Source organism: Hemibagrus wyckioides, linkage group LG18 (genome assembly GCF_019097595.1).
Source record: "Hemibagrus wyckioides isolate EC202008001 linkage group LG18, SWU_Hwy_1.0, whole genome shotgun sequence".
NCBI lineage: Eukaryota > Metazoa > Chordata > Actinopteri > Siluriformes > Bagridae > Hemibagrus > Hemibagrus wyckioides.
This window is the reverse complement of record NC_080727.1, coordinates 10,302,748-10,325,593: the sequence shown is the minus strand read 5'-3', so window position 1 is coordinate 10,325,593 and position 22,846 is coordinate 10,302,748. Positions and strand designations below refer to the sequence as shown.

Below are 22,846 nucleotides of genomic sequence, written 5' to 3'. Positions count from 1 at the left end.
AATGCTGGGCACAGATATGAGTTGCAGGTAGCTAAGCACACACAAATAATCATCTAAGGCCAGTTTACTGTAGCCAATACATCTACTGGACTGGTTTCTTACAGGGAGGAAATGTTACATACTGTAATCTAAGCTCAGGATAGAAGAGATCCTGTTACTTGCTACACCACCAAACACCCACATATTTCAACTGTTTAACAAATAAATTTTTAAAGCGATCAAAATGGCTGCTGCTTTCTTGCTATGTGATGTTTAGTTCATTTTTATATCATCAAACCATCATGCACAACATCGTTTATTGTACTTAACACAATTACAATGTTTGAGTTCATTTCAATGTGCAGTTTGCATGATAGCTAATTGTTGATCTTTGACCTAACATACAAGCCAAACTAGGTTTATAGACTAGTTTGCCAAATAGAGTAGTTGGATAAAACGTAAAATAAATTAAAGAAAGTCTATATGATTTGGTTATCAAAAATAACATTATTCTTGAATGATAATGATTGGAAACTACAGAAACACAATTTGGCTGCAGAAACATGGCAGAATTCTTGGCTGATATAGATGAGATGAGTGAACATGCTGAGTACATTTTTATTTTCCTGGATAATTAAAGTGTAGGCGAACATTGATGCTTGTAACACACTATGTTTTTTATATCTAGAACTAGAAGTGTGCGCATATGTAAATCATTTGATATATTTTATCTTTTTATCTTTTACAGCTTGCTGTGGTTAAGTAAGATGTATCAGCATGTTCATACAACATCTAAAGCCTCCCAGCATACACACACACACACACCCAAAGAGGGCCTTAATGAGTGCTAAACCACAAAGTGCAGTTCAGGTAAAAGTCTTGTCTTATTACGCTGATGTATTTGCACTTGGTGTGTGTGCGTGCATGTGTGTGTTTACCCTCTTAAAAAGGGGCCACAGAGGAGTGTAAAAACAGCCGTACTGGTTTACTGTGACAACATTTATACAGCTCTGTATTTCCCTCCATAAATACCAAAGGTAAATGTGTGTGTGTGTGTGTGTGTGTGGACAGAAGCAGTTAATTTTTCTGGTTGACATGAATTAATTTGTCTTACTACGACACACAGACACAGACACAGACACACACACACACACACACACACACAATAGACACAAAACCACTTAGCTTTCTGAATTTTGAACTTACACACAGGGAAACCTGAATGTAAAGAAACTCAGGGCTTTATTTTATCTTAGAGCTATGAATTATTCTTACTGGCAAACCTAAACATACTAAACATTTACTAAACATTTCTTGATGACTTGCTGAGAAACTGTAACAATAACTTTCAGTAAAGAATCAGTGAATTTCTTAAGCATGTCTCCATTCATAAAGAAAATCAGAATGCAATAAACAAATGCAATAGTATTAATAATTAATTGATTAATGCATAAACTATACAAATACTTACTGCTGACTGATGTTAAATGTACAGTATGCACGACTACCAAAAACAAAACTGGTTAAACATGAATTTCCTTTCTACTTTCAGGACATTATTATGCTTTTTGAAAGACAAAAGCAAAAAAAAAAAAAACTGAATAAATATTACACCAGTATAATAGATACTGGAGCACTGTAGTTCTTGCATCCAGAGTGTAATGTCTGTGGAAATGCTGCACTCTTATCAGGAGTCCCTGCAGTCCTCACTAACTCCACAACCCTCCATTATGACTTTTTTTAAAAATATGTTCTATCAACAAATCTGTTAAAAACATTAACTTAAATATAAATATCATCATCTCTTTCTGCCTGTCCGTGTCTCTGTCTCTGTCTCTCTCTCTCTTTCTTTTTCTCCTCTACAGCTTTCCACATAAAATGAAGGACTGGCTTTCATTACCAGCTTTTTGTGCTAGATAGACTTCCACAACGGCACCCCCTCCCTTAGCCCACATAATTGCAGGCAACACAAACTCTTTATCCAGTTCATCTGTAGTGCAGGAGCAACATTTTCCTCCACCTGTTTAGTGAAACACTGACTAAAAATGAACAAAAATTAGTTTTTTTCCGAAGTTAATGCAACATATGCCCTTATACGCCATTAATATGTTTCCATTTTTTTCTCAGTACAGTGGAATGTGTTGAAAATGGTTATTCTTTGCAAATTCAGCAGATGCAGATTCACATGCTAACATCATTACATTTACAGATGGAGAAACGTACAAATGCAAATCAGTAAATAGGACCAATTTTATTTCCTTTTGCTGGAAATAACATATAGTGATGTAGAACAAATTGAAACAAAGGAGCAGCAGCAAGAAGAGAAAGATTACTATTACTTAGTAATTATGTATTTCTGCTGATAAGATAAAATTGAACATAAGAGTCCCCCCTCAATACATGACTAACTCTGTTCTGAATCTGGGGCAGGCTTACTGTTAACTAGCGAAAGATGATGATCGGAAGGACTATTTTTAGTAACAGAAAGACAGAGTTAAGGGCAGATCACATCATTCACTTCAGTTCAAATATCTGAATTATTTTTCACACAAGTTGCCCAAGGTTTATTTTTTTATGATAATCATCCATCCATCCATTTTCTATACCCACTTTATTCCTAATTAGGATCACAGGGATCTGCTGGAGCCTATCCCAGCACATATTGTGCAAAAGGCAGGGGTACACCCTGGACAGGTCACCAGTCCTTCACATGGCCACATATAGACAGACAATCAGCCTAATGTACATGTTTTTGAGCTGTGGGAGGAAACCGGAGTACCCAGAGTAAACCCACGCAGGCACAGGGAGAACATACAAACTCCACACAGAAAGGCCCCTGCCTGTTCGAACCCGGCATTCGAACCCAGGACCTTCTTGCTGTGAGGCAACAGTGCTAACCACTTAATTTAAATTATTTACACATTTCAATTTTCCTGTTAAAATGATTCAATTAAAATACTTTGACTCTTACACCTTTTTAACTCACAGCCAGTCAAGCACTTCTCCTGTTTTCAACATCTGCTAAAGCAAAAAAGCAGCAGTAAGTCAAGACAAAGTGCTGACTATGATAGTGCTCTCTCTCTCTCTCTCTCTCAAACACACACACACACACACACAAAACCTAAATGGTCTTCTTTGGCCTGGCATCTGTTGTTGCAAGTAAATTGAACAACTAACTGTTAGAGCATAGCCCCAAACACTAATCATCACACACACACACACAGAGCAGGGAAAGAAACCTGGAGTCTGTGACTTTAGACAATTTACTTGTAAGGATTAACATTCCTTCAGTTTACACACACACACACACACACTATTCTTTCAGGCGAATGCTTGACCGCCAAAACAATTGAAGAGATGTCTGATGATGTTGCCTATCAACTCACAACTCTTGCCTATCATCTTAAAATGTAAAGGCAAGCATACTATAATAATTAAGGTCAAATATTTAGAGTTTTACATATGACAGTGTTCAAATATATATATATATATATATTTATATATATATTTTACACCTCTAACATTTAGATGTAACAATGTGATACTGCCTATTCAATCACTCTGCATTACAGAAGCACAGAAGAATACAACACACCACTGCATGTGTTCAGAAAAGTATATAATGATCTTAATTAATAAAATACCAATTAATACATATGGAATCAGAGTGTACATGCTTAGCAGGGAGTGCATCTGTGTTTGACTGTATACAGACTCCAGGGATCCAGCAATAAAAGAAATTGTTTGAGACCACTCAACTGGCAAGTGGAGGTTAGGATGTGGTTCAGGAAATCATGCTTTTCAGAATTTATGCATTGTTGGAAAACTGGGTTGTTTTTTCACTTACTGTAATATGTATTTAAAGCTAATGCCTCTTTTATCCACAATAGTTAAGCTAAAAACCACAACTCTTATGGAAGGAATTTGATTTGTCAGTGAACTCACTCCTGGAACGCATGAGAAAAGAAAAAAAAAAAAAAACAGAAATGAAAGGAAAGGAAATGAGTGTAAAAATGAAGGAGACAGCAGAAAATGAGTTGGCAGCCAATAATGAAAAAGAGAGAATCCCCAACTCCCTTGTTGCTCTCTGTCACTTTTTTCCCACTGAGAGCCAAACACACACTTCTTCACAAAACAATAGGGAAAAAAGACTGGTCACAAACATGCATGAATAGTAGAGCTGAGCTACATGCTATGCCCTCAGAGGATACAGGCTTTCACTTTTTTCCAACGTTAATGCAACATATGCCCTTATACTCCAAGGAAATGTGTTCAAATTCACTGCCAAGAATAAACATTTTCATGTAGTAATAAGCATAAACATAGTTCACTCACCGTGAACCAACATCTAAACCTAACAATGACTGTTTCATCAACATTATTCTGTTTAAAATTTTCTTAGAACAGAAGCAAGAGGCCATATCGGGCTCTGAGACTGCACAACTTGGCACTCAGACACAGACTAGATGCTTGGAAATCACTTTAAAATTTGTCTGAAATTGTCCAACTATCACAAGAATGAAAATAAATGGTAAAAGATTATACACAAGAACAGAAGGAAATTGTTCAGGAAACAAACACAATCCTCACTGTCTTTACTCAGTGACAATGCAGACTCAGAATCTTAACAGCCATAATAATTTAGAGCAATATTGATGCAGATCATTTCTCATTTTATTTGCTTCTTCCAGTCTTATGATTTGAAGGCAAATAGTATCTGTATCTTACAGTACTCTACAGTGTCTGCAGAGATAGATTAGACATTAGAGAAAGGACATCTTAGGATAAGAGACGAAGAGAAAAGGTAAGTACAGGCTTCTGTGTTGATGAGAACACAATTAAATACCCTGTATAAATATAAGGACAAGATCAAATTATTATGTAGATAAATATTCAGATATGGATGGAATGTAAACAATAGGACTAATGTGTTTCAGCAGCATTGTTACACGCTGTTTTTTCTGTTATCCTTTCATTAAACATAAAATAACATTGAAAGAGTTTGGACAAAGTGCAATAATAATAATAATAATAATAATAATAATAATAATAATAATAATAATAATAATAATAATCCTATACAATCATTGGTCCACTTATTATACCAGGGCAAAAAATGAACCCTTAGACATTTTTCCCTGACATTAGTCATCACCAGGCTCTATAAATACTGTAGCTGATCTGTGGCTGAAGGTGGGATTAAAGCCTGTTCTAACAGCTCCTCTTAATCTTTACTTTCTGTTTGATTAAAGCTGGAACATTTTAAAATTATACTAAAAGTGGAACAATCTTAAAAATGATGTGTCCAATATGAGATATGACATTTCTATCATTTCTACACACACATACACACGCACCTGTAAACCTGGCATCAGGAGGATCGGCGCATGTTTAATATAATAAATAAGATTTAGATTGCTTCTATTCAAGACTGAAATCAGATACACCGAGTCGATTTGATATAGCAGTGGTAAAACTGGGTCAATGAAATGAAATCTGAAGGTTAACATTCACCACCAAAGCTCATTGATGATGTAGGGTTGTTAGACTAGGAGTTCCACATCATGACATCATTAACCAACCCACAAGGCATTATATATTTCATTATGTAATGTGTTTCATATATGTAATTATGTTCTTCAGCTTTCCAAAAGCCTCTATTTTATTTTATATTCAGTTCTAGCAAGAGCAAACCATCCCATACCCCCATGAATACAACTCAAACAGAATATTTTTCTGTTGCTTTGTCATGGTATCTCTCTTTCTTTCTCTGACACAGAACCCTTTGTAGTGCCTTTTCTCTTTTGAGGCGTTTGTGTTTTGGGTTTCTGGTGCTACTCAGGCTTGCTTGCATGGCATGTACACCATTTGCAAAAGAGCCACCATGTAACGCTTCTATATTACTTTTCATGTCTGTCTTTTGACTTTCATTAAGACACACACACTAATAAAACATGTAATAAAGAATAAATAGCAATTTGTTTTGTAGTGTTTAAGAGACCCTTTCACATAAAAATTTCTGCTGAAAATATTTTCACACACAATGTGTGTTCCCGTGGTTGGAAAAGGTGACTCGTTTCAGTGCACAACTAAGAGCTCAAACATGATAACATGATTTAATAGATAACAGAGACAGTGAAAGCACTGGGACAAAGACTTATACTATATACATACTATTTAACATCAAAAGGAATCCTACACCTGATCATCTGCTCTTGTAGGACATCTACTTTAAGGTTAGGCATGCTGTGCATCCTAAGATGCTTTTTTTGCAAACCACAATTGTAAAGAGCAGTTTACTTTGAGTTACTATACCCTTCCTGTCAGCTCAAACCAGTCTGGCCATTCTGCTCTGACATTTCTCATCAACAAGCCATTTCTGTCCACAGAACTGCTACTCAGTGGATGTTTTCTGTTTTCTGTTTTTCTGTTTTCTCATGATTGCCTGGAAAATTGCATGAACTTGACAATGAACAGTTTGCCTGTTGACAAGGTTGTTCAGGTCTCATGTGAATTGTGTATCATTTGTCAAGGATTAAACTAAAAAACTAAACTAATAACTAGGTTTATCCTAAAGTTGTTGTTACAGGAATTAGTTGAATGTTAGGTATGGAGAGTTCACAAAGTACAATTGTTTCAATTTGTTTGAGTGTGTGTGTGTGTGAGAGGGAGAGAGAGGCAAAAAGAGATGTTCCATTGCTAGACAAAGGAGTGCCAGATTTCCATGCTATTGCAGAGCTTTAATAGTTCCTCTCTCCTGTCCAGACCTGTGCGGCATTTTCTCATCATAAGCGTGCACACACACCGTTCATTCATCAAGTATGTTGGTGTGTGCAACAGCCACTGGAACTTTTGACCCATTAAACGCAGCTGTGCTTTTGCCACTAGTCTTATAGTCAAGTCTGTAATTAAATATTCACAGTTTTGAGTCATGACTGTCTGAGCTCTGAATATCATTTTAATCAAAGTAATGTACGCATATGTAGCTAATGTAAGGTACCAACTAAACAGGAGTCAAAATGTATACTATTGTTTGTGAGAAAACAATATCCAAGTCTTTCACCTGAAGTAAGTTACCCATTTTAATGAAGTGCACTATTTTATTTTCCTCTTCCTCTGTGTGTGGAGTACAAAGGAGTGACCGACTAACATTAATGTCAACGTTAATTAATGGGTGTTTGCTAAGGTCATACTGTCAATCATAGATTATGATGATATTTAAGTGCCTTAGTCTATGCCATCTCAGGCTTTGACATAAAAATCAGCAACATGGTGGAAAAATGGCAAAGCTGAGGGTCTGTAACATCAGTTTACAGAACAATAAGACCTTCCTTTTACTTTATCAAGAGCTTTTGGTGTGTGTTAGTAAGTATGTTTGCATTCATGAGAGTTGAGGTCCTTGTACAAAAATGTGAATCACCTCATTACTTCAAATAACTTCTATAAAATGTATTTATCATAAAGAATAATATTGGGGGAGATATCAAGGTCAGTTGAACTTATAAATATGACAGACCACTGTTCACAAGAATAATTTGTGGAGGTGTAACTGTACATGATGCTATATCATGTCAAATGAATTGAGCTGAAATGTAGGAAAATCTATTAGTTTTTGTTAACTGATGATTAACTCTTGGCTATAAATGCAGGTATTAGTATTATTTTTATTATTTCTTCTGTATGAATATGCCTGTATTTCTTCCCCAGTCATACATTTTTTATGAGTGTGCTGGTCACAATAGAACCAATAATGCCCTCTTTCAGACACACACACCAACTATAGCTATGGCAATCAGACTCCAGTCCTCGTCCCAGAATCCCATAATACAAAACAGGCTTTTTACACACTGAGTGTAATCAGATGCAGACTGGTCAAATGGGGCTTTCCCTCTAAGAACTCTAAGAACACACACACACACACATTTTATCTTTCTGTCCCACTCTCTCTCAGCAACAGAGTGGAATAAATGTGACACAACATGGTTCACTCTCCTCTCTCACTTGTTTACTCAACTTCACTGTTAAAAGTCATGCAACTGTGTTTAAGTTTTTTCTCTGGAAACTGTGTGTATGTGAGTTTTAAGTGGAAACTTAATTAGTTGATATAAAAATGCATTACACATTTTCCACACACACAAATAAAAATCCTTATATGGTCACCATTCAACAGAACCTGGTTGTTGCAACATGCAAATTCTCCCTCTTCAAGTGTATAGTCTAGGTCTTAATGACCTTTCATATAAACCAGCTACATAATATCCTCACACACACACACACACACACACACACATACACACCTCCACAACATCATTCTGCTGTTTTATTATCTGTGTGAAATTCACACCCTTACCCCCAGCCTCAGCCCCTCAGGTAGCAAAACTTTCTTTCATTTTTTTCCTTCCTTTTCAGCATAAGAGACATGTTTGTTCTGTAAATGAAACACTATTTCTTCTGCCTCTCCCTCATTCCACCATAAGAGGAATAAAAACATCTGGAACACATTCTTTCTCATTTTTTCACCCTGTTTTTTTCCCTCACTTTCTTTTTCTCCAGTATCCATAGACTGCTTTATGACTCTTTCCAGATGTTATTAGAGGAAAACTGTCCATCACGACACAAACTTTCTTCCTATGGAGCCATATTAGAATTACTGATACTCCTTTGTTTCCCTTGCTCAGCCAAAAGGGTTTGATAATGCTACACTACCACAAGCAGAAGATTTTACTATAAAGAAAGGTGTTCAGTTGGATATAGTTTGATGTAAGGTTTGTGTCCCAGACCCCCCTCATACTTCCTGTTAATCATAATAAAACAGGAGAGGTTCGCACACAGAGCAGTCAAAGAGTCTATTCATAGGGCATACCATCTCCTGAAACACAAAACTCACAAATTTCAGCACTCCAGGTCTGGGAACCTACTACACACACAGCCACATACACACATAGCCATGATCACAGACACTCATTTCTACAAACACATGTTTCCTACATTTCTTATGTCACTTAATGTAGTAAAAACAGCTGATTTGAAGCCATATATACAACATCCATTTTTTTTAATGTGTTTCGTTTTTCTTAACATCTAATCTAATATCCAATATATATATTATCTTATTAAAACTAATTTAAAAAGACTAACTTAAACTAATTTAAAGAATAATTCCAGCAAAAACTTCAGTCAGGATCAGTATATTTCAGTGTCTGAAATGGTGTTTGCATTAAGTGTGCTATGTAAGGTCTGCAGTAGGGTCTACAGCACCATTATATTACAGCCCATGCAGCAAGCACAAAGACAACAGGAAACCATTTGGGATTCTGAACAAACATGTAATAAACATGCTTAAGTTAAATATATTTGTACAGAAGAGGTTGTACTATAGGTGGTCTACAGGGGTGCTTGGTAAACATGTTTAAAAAATGTTTTATTTTGACATGTTAAAATTATTGAATGTAGGTTTTAAACCACTGCCCAGGTAAAAATTGTCTCAATGTATATGTATAACTGAACAAAATGAAAAATATATGTGAACCACTAGCAATCTTGTTCCAGAATAATCCAAAACGTTTTTTTTCAGAAGGCTGACAGCAGAGTTGTTCCATGAAGGTCGGAAATTACAGCATGGAAATGTAATAAAAATTCAACTGAAATTCAGCAGCAAGAAAACATTACAATTAAGACATTTTACAAGCACTTGAATTTATGCAAACACTACAAATATTACAATTAAGCCCTTGTGTTAATGCACACATCTGTGGCAGGATAATGTAGACACATGTTCAAATGCAACCAAATAATAAATATTTCAATTAATTGAACCTGAAAAATCTGAACTCATTTGACAACCCTAATACCAACTTAGTGTTTAACGCAACACAACAATAAGTATTCGAACACACACTGATGCAATCTTACTTTGACCAATCATACAGGAATACCTGGTAAGTAACTACAAATGCATATTATTCAGCATGACCTGAAACAAATACAGATACAAACAGGAAAAACACTACTCATTTAGTTTTGCTTTATTTTTGTTTTGGTTTGTTTTAATTAAAAGCTCTCTCCCTCCTGAATGGTAATGCCAATTCATTTTCTTTTGTTGTAAACTAAGGGCATGATTATTTGAGATCAAAAGAGCTTTCATTTCCTGTTATTTATATGTAGATGTGTTAAACAACAGAGAACATAGCACACATTTTAGGTGAGCAATAGTATTGGAACATGTGACTGCCAGGTGTTTCTTGATACCCAAGTGTGTCCTGTTAGTGTCCTGTTTAAATGATAAACATCAACTCTTGGTTTTTGCCTTCAGTTTTAACTGTTAAGACTACATTTGTTTTAAAAAAGAATAAGCTAAAATGAAGATCAGAGAACTGTCTATGGGATAAAAGAAAGTCATTTTGAGGCATGGTCCATGTAACAATTTAGAATGTCTTGAAAAAAGAAAGAATCCACCAGTTTACTGAGAAACATAGACCATGGAGAACAACAACAGCTCACGACCCAAACAATGTGAGAGTTGCGAAGAAAAAAAAACATCCGCAGTTAAAAGCAGAAGACCAGATTGGAATTGTCACAGAAATACAGAGATGACCCACAAAAGTTCTGGAACCAAGATTCACCTCTACTAAAGCTATTGAGTAAAGAAATAAAGGATCTGTTCATGAACTTAAATTTATAAGCTATTAAAAAAATGGTGGCTGTAGTGTTATTAGTGGCTTTGGCTTTAATTGCTCCTTCTGAAAAAGCCTCTCTAATATTTATTGATGATATAACTTCAGCAGAATGAACAAAATTTTGATGCAGATTTGATGCAATTATTGGAAGTAAGGTATATGCAACTAAGTGTTTGTTATCTGTCTCTATGCATTTGCCTGCCGAAAACTGGCTGTTCTGATACAAAAAAGTTTGCATGTTTTATGTTGTTTAACACATCTATATGTAAATACCAGGAAATAAAAGCTGAAATCCTAAACTCTAGTCTCATATTCATCTACTGATGTCAAACCCAAATGTTTTTTGTGAATTGAATGAACTGGCCTTGCCATTCCAATAGTTTCAAATGAGATTGTAGATGAAGCTGAAGTGACCAACAAGAATTTACAAGCTACATTCGTCCATCATTAATAACTACATATTCAAAGTCTTCATGATGCTAGTTTATATTTTGGGAAATAGAAGTAAATTATTGGAAAACATTTTGGACAGGTACAAACAAAAATAATAACTGCGTAAGCATGATTTAAAACAAACAAAATTAGTTAAGACAAATTATTCAGGGGCCATAGTAATAGATAGATATAGATATTGAGTATAGAAAAAATATTTGGTGCACTGAACATTTATATGTCGATTTATATGTCGATACAGATACAAAATGTCGATACAGATAGAAACAATACAGGATACAGAAATACGTATACACATACACATGTGCTCATATACACACAGCCAAGCAGAAGTCAGCAACAAACAGCAGCACACAGCAACACACACACCTCTTACATACATACCAACACACAAGCCTCACAACATGGCCACAAGCTCTTAGCACACCCACACCTGCACCATGTGTAGATTTTTTTAATCTCTGTGTCTCAGGATAAACAATTATAAATCGCTGGTGTAGTCATCATCTGCTGGGGTCATGATCCTGAACATCTGATCTTTGACCCCTATTCCCATGACTCCTGGCACCTGGACCTCTACCTTCTACACATTCTTACCCACCAAGAGGAATTCCACAGTTTCCATTGTCTTTTTTTGCCTCACCCCATTCTGTCTTTCTTTTCATTCTTTTTTTAAATATTGTTTGAGTTATACTTATTAAGTAGAGTGTGTAGTTTGGCATGCAATATTGTACAGCAGATATAACATTGGATAATATCTGCAGCACAAGCATATTTGAAGTTTGTAGCAAAGAATGGGGGAAATTATATTCAACACTGACCTTAATTATTGTGGTTATAGGAGAATATTAAGTGCTTTATACATGTCTGAAATAAAAGGATATTTGCCCAAGTATTGCCCAACATGTAACACTAACACTGAACTACCGTAAACTCTTTCTTATTCCAGGACTGTTTAATTCAGTACTTAAAATTTTAATCCCTTGTGTAAGGCTACTCTAAACATAAAATAGCCAACATAGTCACACTCTTTCGCACAAATGAATAACGTTCATAACAAGTCAGGAAAAAAGTTAACACTGGGACTGGGCTAGGATTTTAATTAAAATCAGATAAATTCCAATCACACCACCCCCATTTATGTAACTTTGTATAAATTTCTCAGTGAGAGTGAGGGTTGTCTGCCAAATGTTGTAAATGTACATTTGGAATTCATTGAAACAGTCCACCAAGTTAACAATGTGAGAAATCATTCACATCACAGAAACCACTCTAAAACATTGCACTCTTCTGTCCTATCCACACCTCTTCAGTCTCATCAGTCATCACTCATATAAATTAGAATCACTAAGCTGTTGACTGGAAGGAGGCACTGTATCCCAGTTACATCTAACTGGAGCCTGAAGAGGCTCCTGTGCTGTCTAACTGTAATGAGCTAACACAGTTAATTACAGGGAAGCTAACACGAAACCTCAGTCCTGGCTGGAGCATATGATTATTGCTTTGAATGGCCAAATCTTTTATTGGTGGGATTAGAAAGAGGAAAAAGTCTTTGAATTTAGACAAACAACCTTCCAAAGCCCAAAATGCAAATTTGGAATTGGAATTTTTCAGAAAAAACTGAGAAATTAAACAAACAATATGCAAACTATTAAGTGTACAAATATTTCTGTGAAATGTAAGTGTACAGGGTATGAAATGAAACTTTTCACTCTCTTTTAAATTCTGATGGATTCAGATAATGACTCATGTCAAGCAACAATTTTAAAATCAGTGTAAATATGAATCTAAATGTCAAATGAAAACATTAAATGTCAAATATAAATGGTAGGGGTCTCAGTTTTATGCCATATTGCATTAGTTTTGGAACAAGGCTGAGAATGTAAATATCTGCTGGTGCCAGTTCTGGGCTGATATACAAACATTATGCAACTGCAAAGATGTTTTTAAAACCAATAAAAGGAATTCAATTAAACCAATTCAGTAAAATATATTCTATGGCAGATTTAAATACAGACTACTCTGTAGGATTGTCTACAATCCATCACTATTTAGGTACAATTAAGTAGCCCCTGTAGCATTATCTAGTCAGTTAACCAGAATAGCTACTGCTGTTCCACTTTAATTTCACAGTTACCAGTTCTACTGATGGCATCATTGTTCCAAACAATTGTTCTGAACCTACAAAAAAAACACCACCTCCCAAAGACTCTTTAAACTGGCAACCTGTTCCAAAACTAGCACAGTACAGTTAAAAAACTCTCTACCTCCTGGCACCATGTTTACCCAGTGAAGCACACACATAAACAGCAGAGGCAATTAGAATATGAACAAAACAGTATTTTTTTTTCCATTTCCATTTATTTAACATTTTGATTTACACAAACTTCACACTGTAAAATAAACACTGCATTAGTGCTAACTATGTTACTAGCTATGATAGATGCTATGACCTTTTACATTTTTCTATTTTCTGTGGGTTTTTTTTATTTTGTATCTGTATTATTCATAATTTCAGGATTTACTGGTTACACATAACATGGCATTCCCATACAAGTGTCCAAAATTGATCTTTGCTGTATATCTGAAAACAGAAATGGTTCTGTACATTTTAGATAGGCCACTTACTGCATATAAATTATTCTTTGCACACAGTTTGATTGCACATGCTATGGCACATTGGCACCCAGTCCTGGTCCTGCTCAGGAAGGACTGTTAATTATCTGATTAGCTGAAGCAGGTGTGTAAAAGCAGGGAGAAAAATTGCAGACAGGAGGGAAGTCCAGGATCAGGGTCGGGAAGCCACAAGATATGTTAGAAGAAACTGATTTGAATTCATTTTGATTATTTTCTTTAAAACCAAAACTTGGCAACCATGGGCAAAATGTCTTCTTGCTTTTCACATTGTCAACTCTGTTCTAAAACTTTTCACTGTGACAACACATCCAGAGAGGGCAGGGGCAATTAGAATGTGAACCAAACATTTAAGATATTTTACATTTAGATTTCTTTTTAATACTTATTCATATACTGTAGTTAGCATTTATACTCAGCATTTGTCAAATGTCCAAAAAGAGAGAGAATTCAACTTTTTTACATTTGGTCCTCCATATATTGCCAGCTCACACTGTATACTGAAGATTAAATAATGCTGAATGTCACACATTTCAACTTTTAAGCAAAACATGTAGGAATATTTTAAAGAACCATAATAGACACCAGTTTTAGAGGGCTAATGGAAATGTTCATATTCAACTAAAGACAGAAAGGAATTAAGAATGTGTGAGCTATGAACAGACTCCGGAGGAATCACATATGGAAAGAACTCCACCTCCCTTTCGCTTTTCCCCTCATTCTCTCCCCTTATCTGTCCCGCCCTCTATTCCCCGGGACAGATTGGAGAGACTGAGAAAGAAAGGATAAAGAAGGGAAGCCCATTTGACACAACCATGTTCTTACAAAAAAATAAGTTGGAAACAGTTTTACTGTACAAAGATGAGAAAAACACAGGACATTTAAAAAGCTGAGTTTATATGTTTCACAATCTGAAGCTGTAAAAAGTCAAAGCAGTTGAGATTGAAATGGTCGTGCAATTTAAAACCTTCACAGTCGTTACAAATGGCTTCTGAAAGTGTGATTAAATTTCTCAACTTTCTGAGCACAGCAATAAAAAGCACTGACATAAAGTACGTAAAACCCGACCACTTTCGTTCCCGCTTCAGATGTGTCTGTTTCTTGTAAAGGGTATACTGTACTTCAATTATAAATGCTGAGCTTTTAAATGCTGAGCTTTAAAAAACAAAAAAAGACACGTATTTAGACACATGGCCTATATACAAACCCCCAATACACTTAATGTCCAAATAAATTAAGTAAATAAATAAATAAATAGAGAGTCTAAAGGTGAAGGAGATTTACACAATTCTCCAAAATTTCTCAACAGGGTTGTGCTCGTATTATTTACGAATGGTTAGAACCATTCAAAAAGACATTTTATTAAATAGTAAAAAATAAATTAAATAGGGCCTTCTTAGCATCTCTGCGCGAGAGGTGACACGCGGCCACTCCACCCAATATAACGGGCGCACACGAGTCCCAAACTCCGCCCTTCTTCTCCGACTTCAAGACCATTGAGCGTTACAGATTCTTTAACGCACTACTAACTAACACGTTATGCAAATATGGTGTTCTTATCTAGACGAAGAAGAGGAGGTGGTGGAAGAAGAAGAAGAAGAAGAAGAAGAAGAAGAAGAAGAAGAAGAAGAAGTGGAAAAAGAAAAAGAAGGAGGAGAATGATGATAATAATAATAATAATAATAATAATAATAATAATAATAGGAAGAAGAAGAAGAAGAAGAAGAAGAAGAAGAATTAACACAAAACTCTATTCCTCTTGTTTATGAGTGCACATATTTTTCCAATTACGGACGCGGTTCGTGGAAGGGGGAAAATGTTGCGGCTGCCAAAAACCTTAAAAGAGCGCATGGAAACAAGAATAGTGTGGCCAGTAAAAAGTGCTCTGGCTCTGTGGTGATCTAGCTTATTCTAGGAAAACTCCACCACTCGAGCTCGGCCCGTTTAAGACTGTTAAAGACTTATTTATCAACTTTGCCTTTTAATACATTACAAAATCAGCTAGACGTAAAGTATAGCACGCATAGATCGGAATATATATTATTACATTTTGGTTTATTTTGTATATTTTAATTCTATTTTGTTGGATCATGTGCTGATGATGCAACTTAATAACTAGCTCATAAAATCTCATTGAAAGTGTCTGAGACTGGGAAGGATGCTCACAACACATAAAGAGTTTCAAACAAACGGTATTGTGTGGCCCTATCCGAATCATGTAGCAATAGATGGCGCAGTGCATCATCTCCTGTCTCTCTGTATGCTGGGATGAGGGGAAAAAAGTTTCAACCCCTCCTCAACGAACACCCGGTTCTGTTCAGACTAAGCGCATGAGAAAATGACAAAAAAAAGTGTGCACTGATTTCTTTGGAGTCAGCAGGCCTACTTTAATAATCTACACATTCAATTGCCCGCAGTATCTTCCAGGGTGACAGTCCCCTGGTCCTTATTAAAGCCCCACCCCGGTTTAAATGCAAGCGTCACATACCTGGTCCAGCGCGCGACGACGTGGTTGCTGCGGCAAATAGCACGAGCATCGTTAGAGCAAGCCGCGTGCCCTTAAGCCTCCGTTTCGCTTTCCACTTGATTTGGCTATCCATGACCGTCCACACACAGCGCGCGTGCGGAGACGAACTGGTACAGGACTCGCTTTGGATTTTTTACGCCGAGCGCGGCCCGGTACAGAGAGAAAGGACTCGTATGTCCCAAAGGAGAGGGAGAAGAGAAAGAAGATGAGGAGTTGGGGGGACCGAGTCTTTCATACAGCCATTCGGTTAAAAAGAGAAAAGTCCTCGCGAATGACGGTCAGAAATATGGGGCCACGCGCGCTCTCCTTTTCTCTCTTGCCCGGCTGTCCTTTCCTTCCGAGCTGAAATGATGCGCTGCTTCTGCGCGCGCGTAACTCAGAGTGCTCCGAGCCAAAGGCAAAGAGGAGGCATTTCCACATACTGACGGACAAAATGGGATCCACCCCCAGAGAAAAAAGGGGTGTCTCATTGGTTCACAGGGGTTGTTGCGGTGGGGGCCCATTCCCACATTCTGTCAGACGAATGGGAGCCACACACGGAAAAATAGAGGGCATTTCATTGGTCCACAAAAGATGTTGGGGGGGGGGGGGGGGGTTTAAGCTAGTTTTTCCATTCTTTAACTTTTCATTCCGGAAAGTTTCTACATTCGCTTGATATGCAAATATCCTCATGAAATTAGGAAACATTAGTGTGTAACTGTAATAAATACTGTTGCTAATGTCAAAATTGTTAAAGAGATCCTTAAAAATAAACGAATACCAAAAATCTGTCTTAAAACTTTCTAATATCAAAAGTGACAATTAGTTTATTTTGCAACACAGACAGGGATTGGAGAAATTTTAGGTTCTAAGAGAAATTCTCTTAGGTGTCAATGTGTTTGCGTGTGTGTGTGCATGTGTGTGTGTGTGTGTGTGTGTGTGTGCGCGTGTGTGTGTGTGTGCGCGCTTGTGTGTGTGATAACCACCTGCCTGTGACAGTGATGCCTCCCTTCCAGATGCATTGAACAACTTCTATGCTCGGTTCAAGGCACAGAATGACGTGGCAGCAAGGAAGACCACCCCTCCTCCCAACATCCAAGTGCTGTGTCTTACCACAGTTTATATGAAGAAAACTCTAAGCAGTGTCAACCCACGGAAGACTGTTGGCCCAGGCAACCTTACTGGCAGAATGCTCAGAGTATGTGCAGAGCAGCTGGCAGATGTACTTCTGACATCTTCAACATCTCCCTGAGACCTCAGCCTGGATTAGGAGCAGCATCCCTAACAAACCACACTGAGGGCCACACTGGGGCCTCCCAGGGCTGTGTGCTCAGTGTACTGCTTTTCACCTTGCTGACTCATAACTGTGCAGCAATACACAGGTAGAATCGCATCATCATGTTTGCTGAAGACACAACTGTGGTGTGTCTCATCAGCAAGAACTGGAATTTAGCATGCAGAGAGCAGGTGCTGCAGCTAACAAACTGGTGTAGAGCATCAACCTGTCCCTGAATGTGAACAAACAAAACTTCAGGAGAGCATGCAGAACATTCATTGTTCTGTGGAGATCATAAAGTACCAAATTCCATGAGGTTCACCTGGGGGAGAATCTCACCTGGTCCATAGCCAAGAAAGCCTAGCAGAAAAGCATTAGTCCTTTGCCACGTCCCCACCATATTCTACAGAGGGACTATCCTGAGCAGCTGCATCACTGCTTGGTTTAGAATTGTGCCATCGTGGATTGCAAGACCCTGCAGCACATAGTGAGGACAGCTCAGAAACTTAGCTGGGTCTCTCTCTCACCTCCATCACAGACATTTACACCACATGCTAAGCTACCAGCATTGTGAATGTTTTCACGCAGCTCTTACAAACACCCTTCACCTTTCTGCTTACAAGGCACAAGTTATTTGGGCCCTCATGGCCATAGGGTGTAACAGTTGCTTCCCCAAGTCATCAGACTCCTTAATTCCCAGAGATTGGACTGACATCCCCCTTCCCACACACACATACAAGCATGTATGCACACACACTCAAGGTGCTGCACTGTCTGTTACCGTGCCTGTTGACCTGTTTTAGTACTTACTGAATTTGTCTTGTGTTTTGCACTTTATGTAGTCCTGTGTACTGTAGGTCTTATTTAGTACGTTTTATTCTTATGTAATTCTGTGTTGTTTTATATAGCACCCTGGTCCTGGAGGAACATTGTTTTGTTTCACTGTGTAGTGTACCAGAATGTGTGTGTGAATATGTGGGTGCATATGTGAAGTGCGCAGGACAGCTGAGCACTCAGGGCCAAAAGGGGTCGAAGGCTTTTCACACTGGTAAAGATCTATAACTGCCCCCAAAAGGGCACCTGATTTAGGCAGTGAGCCAAAGTTGCTAATTTAATCCTGCCTTACTATTTCTGTAGCTCTAACCATAATCAGTCTAAGGTTCTAAATTCTAACTGTCACACCATCAGCTAATAAAGTTCTTTGTGGGTTTAAACTATACTGGACCAGTATGTGGAAACCTCAATGTATACTAGTATAAATGATAGCTGACGAATCTACCTTTCAGCAACACATAATTACTATTATGAAAACATTGGAGAAGCATCATATGCATAGACATACAAACAAGAACACACACTCACTCAAAGACATATACACACAGAAACACACTCACTCAACTCACTCACTCACTCAGATTTTTTTTATTTTCATTAAGTCTTTTTAATAACCAAATCTTATGTTCAAATGATGAGACACAAAAATTATGGTTCTTTCATTTGTCCCTCTCTGTAATTTGTACTTTTATTGGACAACAAATGCCTAGTCTATTTGCTTCTAGGTTCTCATTCAAATCATGGTAAACCGAATGATCAAAAATTAAATGACCTTATTCATGTTTATTACACCTGCTATAGTATTTCACATGTGCCTTCTCAATCACTGCTTATAATGATGTGTTAGCAAAGCATGCTATAATAAATACCGCAATGGACATCTGGCACAACTGTCATTGATAGGCTAGAAAGAAATCAGCTGTAGTCTTGTTTCTTCATCCCCTTCTTTGTATTTTGTTTCTTACAATACTTAAAAACATTTGTGTACAAAGAAAATACAAAACCTTATTTTTTTTACCTTCAAAAAGAGTGAAGATTAACACATTTATACCAGCTAATCTAGCTAGCTATCATCCAACTTTATCACACAGACACTTTTCAATGGTTCTTACTTAGATAGTTGCTTAGATAATTACTTAGATAGGTTAAAGTGTCTTGCCATTGTAAATTCCTTAAACCATTTTGAACCTAGAATAAAGAAATTTAAGGGTTCCCCCAGATTGCCAACTAAATATGTAATAAAAAGATCAATATAAAGATTGAGAAATACTATTAGGTTATGGGATTAGTAGTATAGTTTAGTTATATATAAGATTAGGAGTGATGCCCTATGCTGGGAATGTGATGAATGTGGCTTGGTTAGTGGATCTCCCTGAATCCTAGAAGTTGGGAGTGCCTCCCTTAAAAAGCATTTTCCAGTATAACACATCTAAATGGTCTTTAAAACAATTTGATTTATTGAAACATTTATAGCTAAATTAACAAGATAGGGTGTTTTCCTACAGTGACACTCCCTACATTTAAGTCTGGTCTAAAAGTCAGCACCCCAGCACAAATGAATAGCCTAAAAATGCAATTGCCATGGTTGATCAAACTTAACTTACTTGCTGACCTAACACTGCCATCTCACCTCCTTATGCCAGGCGTTTGGATGTTCATTTATCTTAATTTTAGCTGTGATAAAAAACAAAACAAAAATGGCTTTGCTGATAATTGCATTACAAAGCTAGTTACATATATAGATAGACAACAGTGTAGATTAAATGCTTTCTAATTAGAGAAAATATGAAACTATAAACTAAAAAGTGTTCATTCTGATTTCATAAACACATGCTGGACAGACCTGCGAGATACACTATATTGCCAAAAGTATTCGCTCACCCATCCAAATAATCAGAATCAGGTGTTCCAATCACTTCCATGGCCACAGGTGTATAAAATCAAGCACCTAGGCATGCAGACTGTTTTTACAAACATTTGTGATAGAATGGGTCGCTCTCAGGAGCTCAGTGAATTCCAGCGTGGAACTGTGATAGGATGCCACCTGTGCAACAAATCCAGTCGTGAAATTTCCTCGCTCATAAATATTCCACAGTCAACTGTCAGCTGTATTATAAGAGTGTGGAAGTGTTTGGGAACGACAGCAACTCAGCCACGAAGTGGTAGGCCACATAAACTGACGGAGCGGGGTCAGCGGATGCTGAGGCGCATAGTGCGAAGAGGTCGCCAACTTTCTGCAGAGTCAATCGCTACAGAACTCCAAACTTCATGTGGCCTTCAGATTAGCTCAAGAACAGTGCGCAGAGAGCTTCATGGAATGGGTTTCCATAGCCGAGCAGCTGCATCCAAGCCATACATCACCAAGTGCAATGCAAAGCGTCGGATGCAGTGGTGTAAAGCACGCCGCCACTGGACTCTAGAGCAGTGGAGACGCGTTCTCTGGAGTGACGAATCGCGCTTCTCCATCTGATGGACGAGTCTGGGTTTGGTGGTTGCCAGGAGAACGGTACAATTCCATGCTCCCAACTTTGTGGGAACAGTTTGGAGCTGGCCCCTTCCTCTTCCAACATGACTGTGCACCAGTGCACAAAGCAAGGTCCATAAAGACATGGATGACAGAGTCTGGTGTGGATGAACTTGACTGGTCCTGACCTCAACCCGATAGAACACCTTTGGGATGAATTAGAGCGGAGACTGAGAGCCAGGCCTTCTCGTCCAACATCAGTGTGTGACCTCACAAATGCGCTTCTGGAAGAATGGTCAAAAATTCCCATAAACACACTCCTAAACCTTGTGGACAGCCTTCCCAGAAGAGTTGAAGCTGTTATAGCTGCAAAGGGTGGACCACCGTCATATTGAACCCTATGGATTAGGAATGGGATGTCACTTAAGTTCATATGCGAGTCAAGGCAGGTGAGCGAATACTTTTGGCAATATAGTGTATATCCTGATGCCCTGCTTAAGGTTAGAGTTCTCATCGACCCTAAGGTAAAAGCTTCATTTGCATATTTTTCTGGACATATCAAGGATGTCTTTGAATACCCAGTGGGGGGTCGGGATATTTCGGTAACGCTCCTTCAGCTACGCCAAGGCACTAAGTCAGCAGCTGACTATGCTGTTAAATTCCACACCCTGGCTGCTCAGAGTGGATTGCGCTCACCTACAGTTATGCTTCTACTCTGGACAATCCAGCTATAGATGTTCCATATGCTCAGAAAAGCCCATAGCCTCTAAGGTGTGGGAATTTTCCTTTACTCATGTCTGACTATACCTGTAAAATTGCATCATGCTCATGACTGTCGTGATATCTCAGCCCTAGTTGACTTGGTAGCAGCTGTCAACTTGACTGACCTGACTGCCATCTTGTCAAGGAGCTTTGTCTGTCCACCCTTCCAAGTGCAACCGCTGTCCGAGCTACTGCCTTAGATAACCGACCCATTGGGAAGGGCTTCATCCCACGCCAAACCTTTCACTGTACATCATCTCTTCTCCTTCTAATCCCATCATTCTGGGCTTCCCCTGGTTGCAACCTCACAACCCACGTATGTAATGGAGAGTGATTTCATATCCTTGTGCATTCTTCTCACGAAAACTGACACAGGTGGAGGAAAATTACGATGTGGATAATCGCAAACTACTATCCGGGAACAAAAAATGGCAAAGCAGATGCTCTCTCTCGACGTCATGACACCATGTCCACCACCATGCCCTGAATCCATCTTTCCACCCTCTATTGTGCTTGCCCCATCAGGTGTGACCTCATGGAGATCCAACAGGCACAACAAACTGACCCTCCACCTAATAACCTCCGTCTAAACAATACTTTTCCACCATGCTCTGTCCATGAGTTTTACAATGGGTTCATGCAGCTCATAACTCAGATCACCCCAGCATCCAACGAACCATGACCCTGGTCCAAAAAAAGTGTTGGTGGCCCTCACTAACCAGATGTGCAGGACTATGTCAGAGCTTGTACAGTCTGTTCTTAGTCAAAGAGAGTCACCAACTTCCTACAGGGCTCTTATACCTCAACAACCATGGTCGCACATGGCAGTGAATTTCATTATGGACCCTCCTTACTCCAATAGCTACAACATGATCTAGGTGGCAATTGACTGATTCTGCAGACTCATTCCCTTGAAAGGCCTACCCACGGCTATGGAAACAGCCACGGCTCTGTTCCACCAGGTATTCAGGACGTATGGTATTCCTGAGGACATTGTGTCAGGCCATGGGACCCAGTTTACCACTTGTGCCTGGAAGGCTTTCTGCAGCCACCTCAGCATCAACGTGAGCCTCAGCTCTAGCTATCACCCTCATTCAAATTCAAAAATCAAATTCAAATTTTATTTGTCACATACATAATTGTACACAGTATGATATGCAGTGAAATGCTTACACGACTATTTGTTCTGACCCTTGAAAAGGAAAAGAATAAGGACAGGAAAAAGACAAAGATAGAATGTAAAATATAAAAATACAAAATAT

The 22,846-nt window shown here is 38.0% G+C and overlaps 1 protein-coding gene across 2 annotated transcripts in view; it reads right to left on the bottom strand.

The window, feature by feature from the left end:
* col5a1 (procollagen, type V, alpha 1) overlaps positions 1–16,681 on the bottom strand; it is an 84,386-nt gene extending 67,705 nt beyond the window's left edge. For both annotated transcript variants that reach the window (XM_058415303.1, XM_058415304.1), the window contains exon 1: positions 16,231–16,681. In XM_058415303.1, the coding sequence (XP_058271286.1) occupies positions 16,231–16,342 (112 nt within the window). In that variant the 5' untranslated portion in view covers positions 16,343–16,681. The remainder of the gene's footprint in view (positions 1–16,230) is intronic.
* Between the last annotated feature and the right edge of the window lie 6,165 nt (positions 16,682–22,846).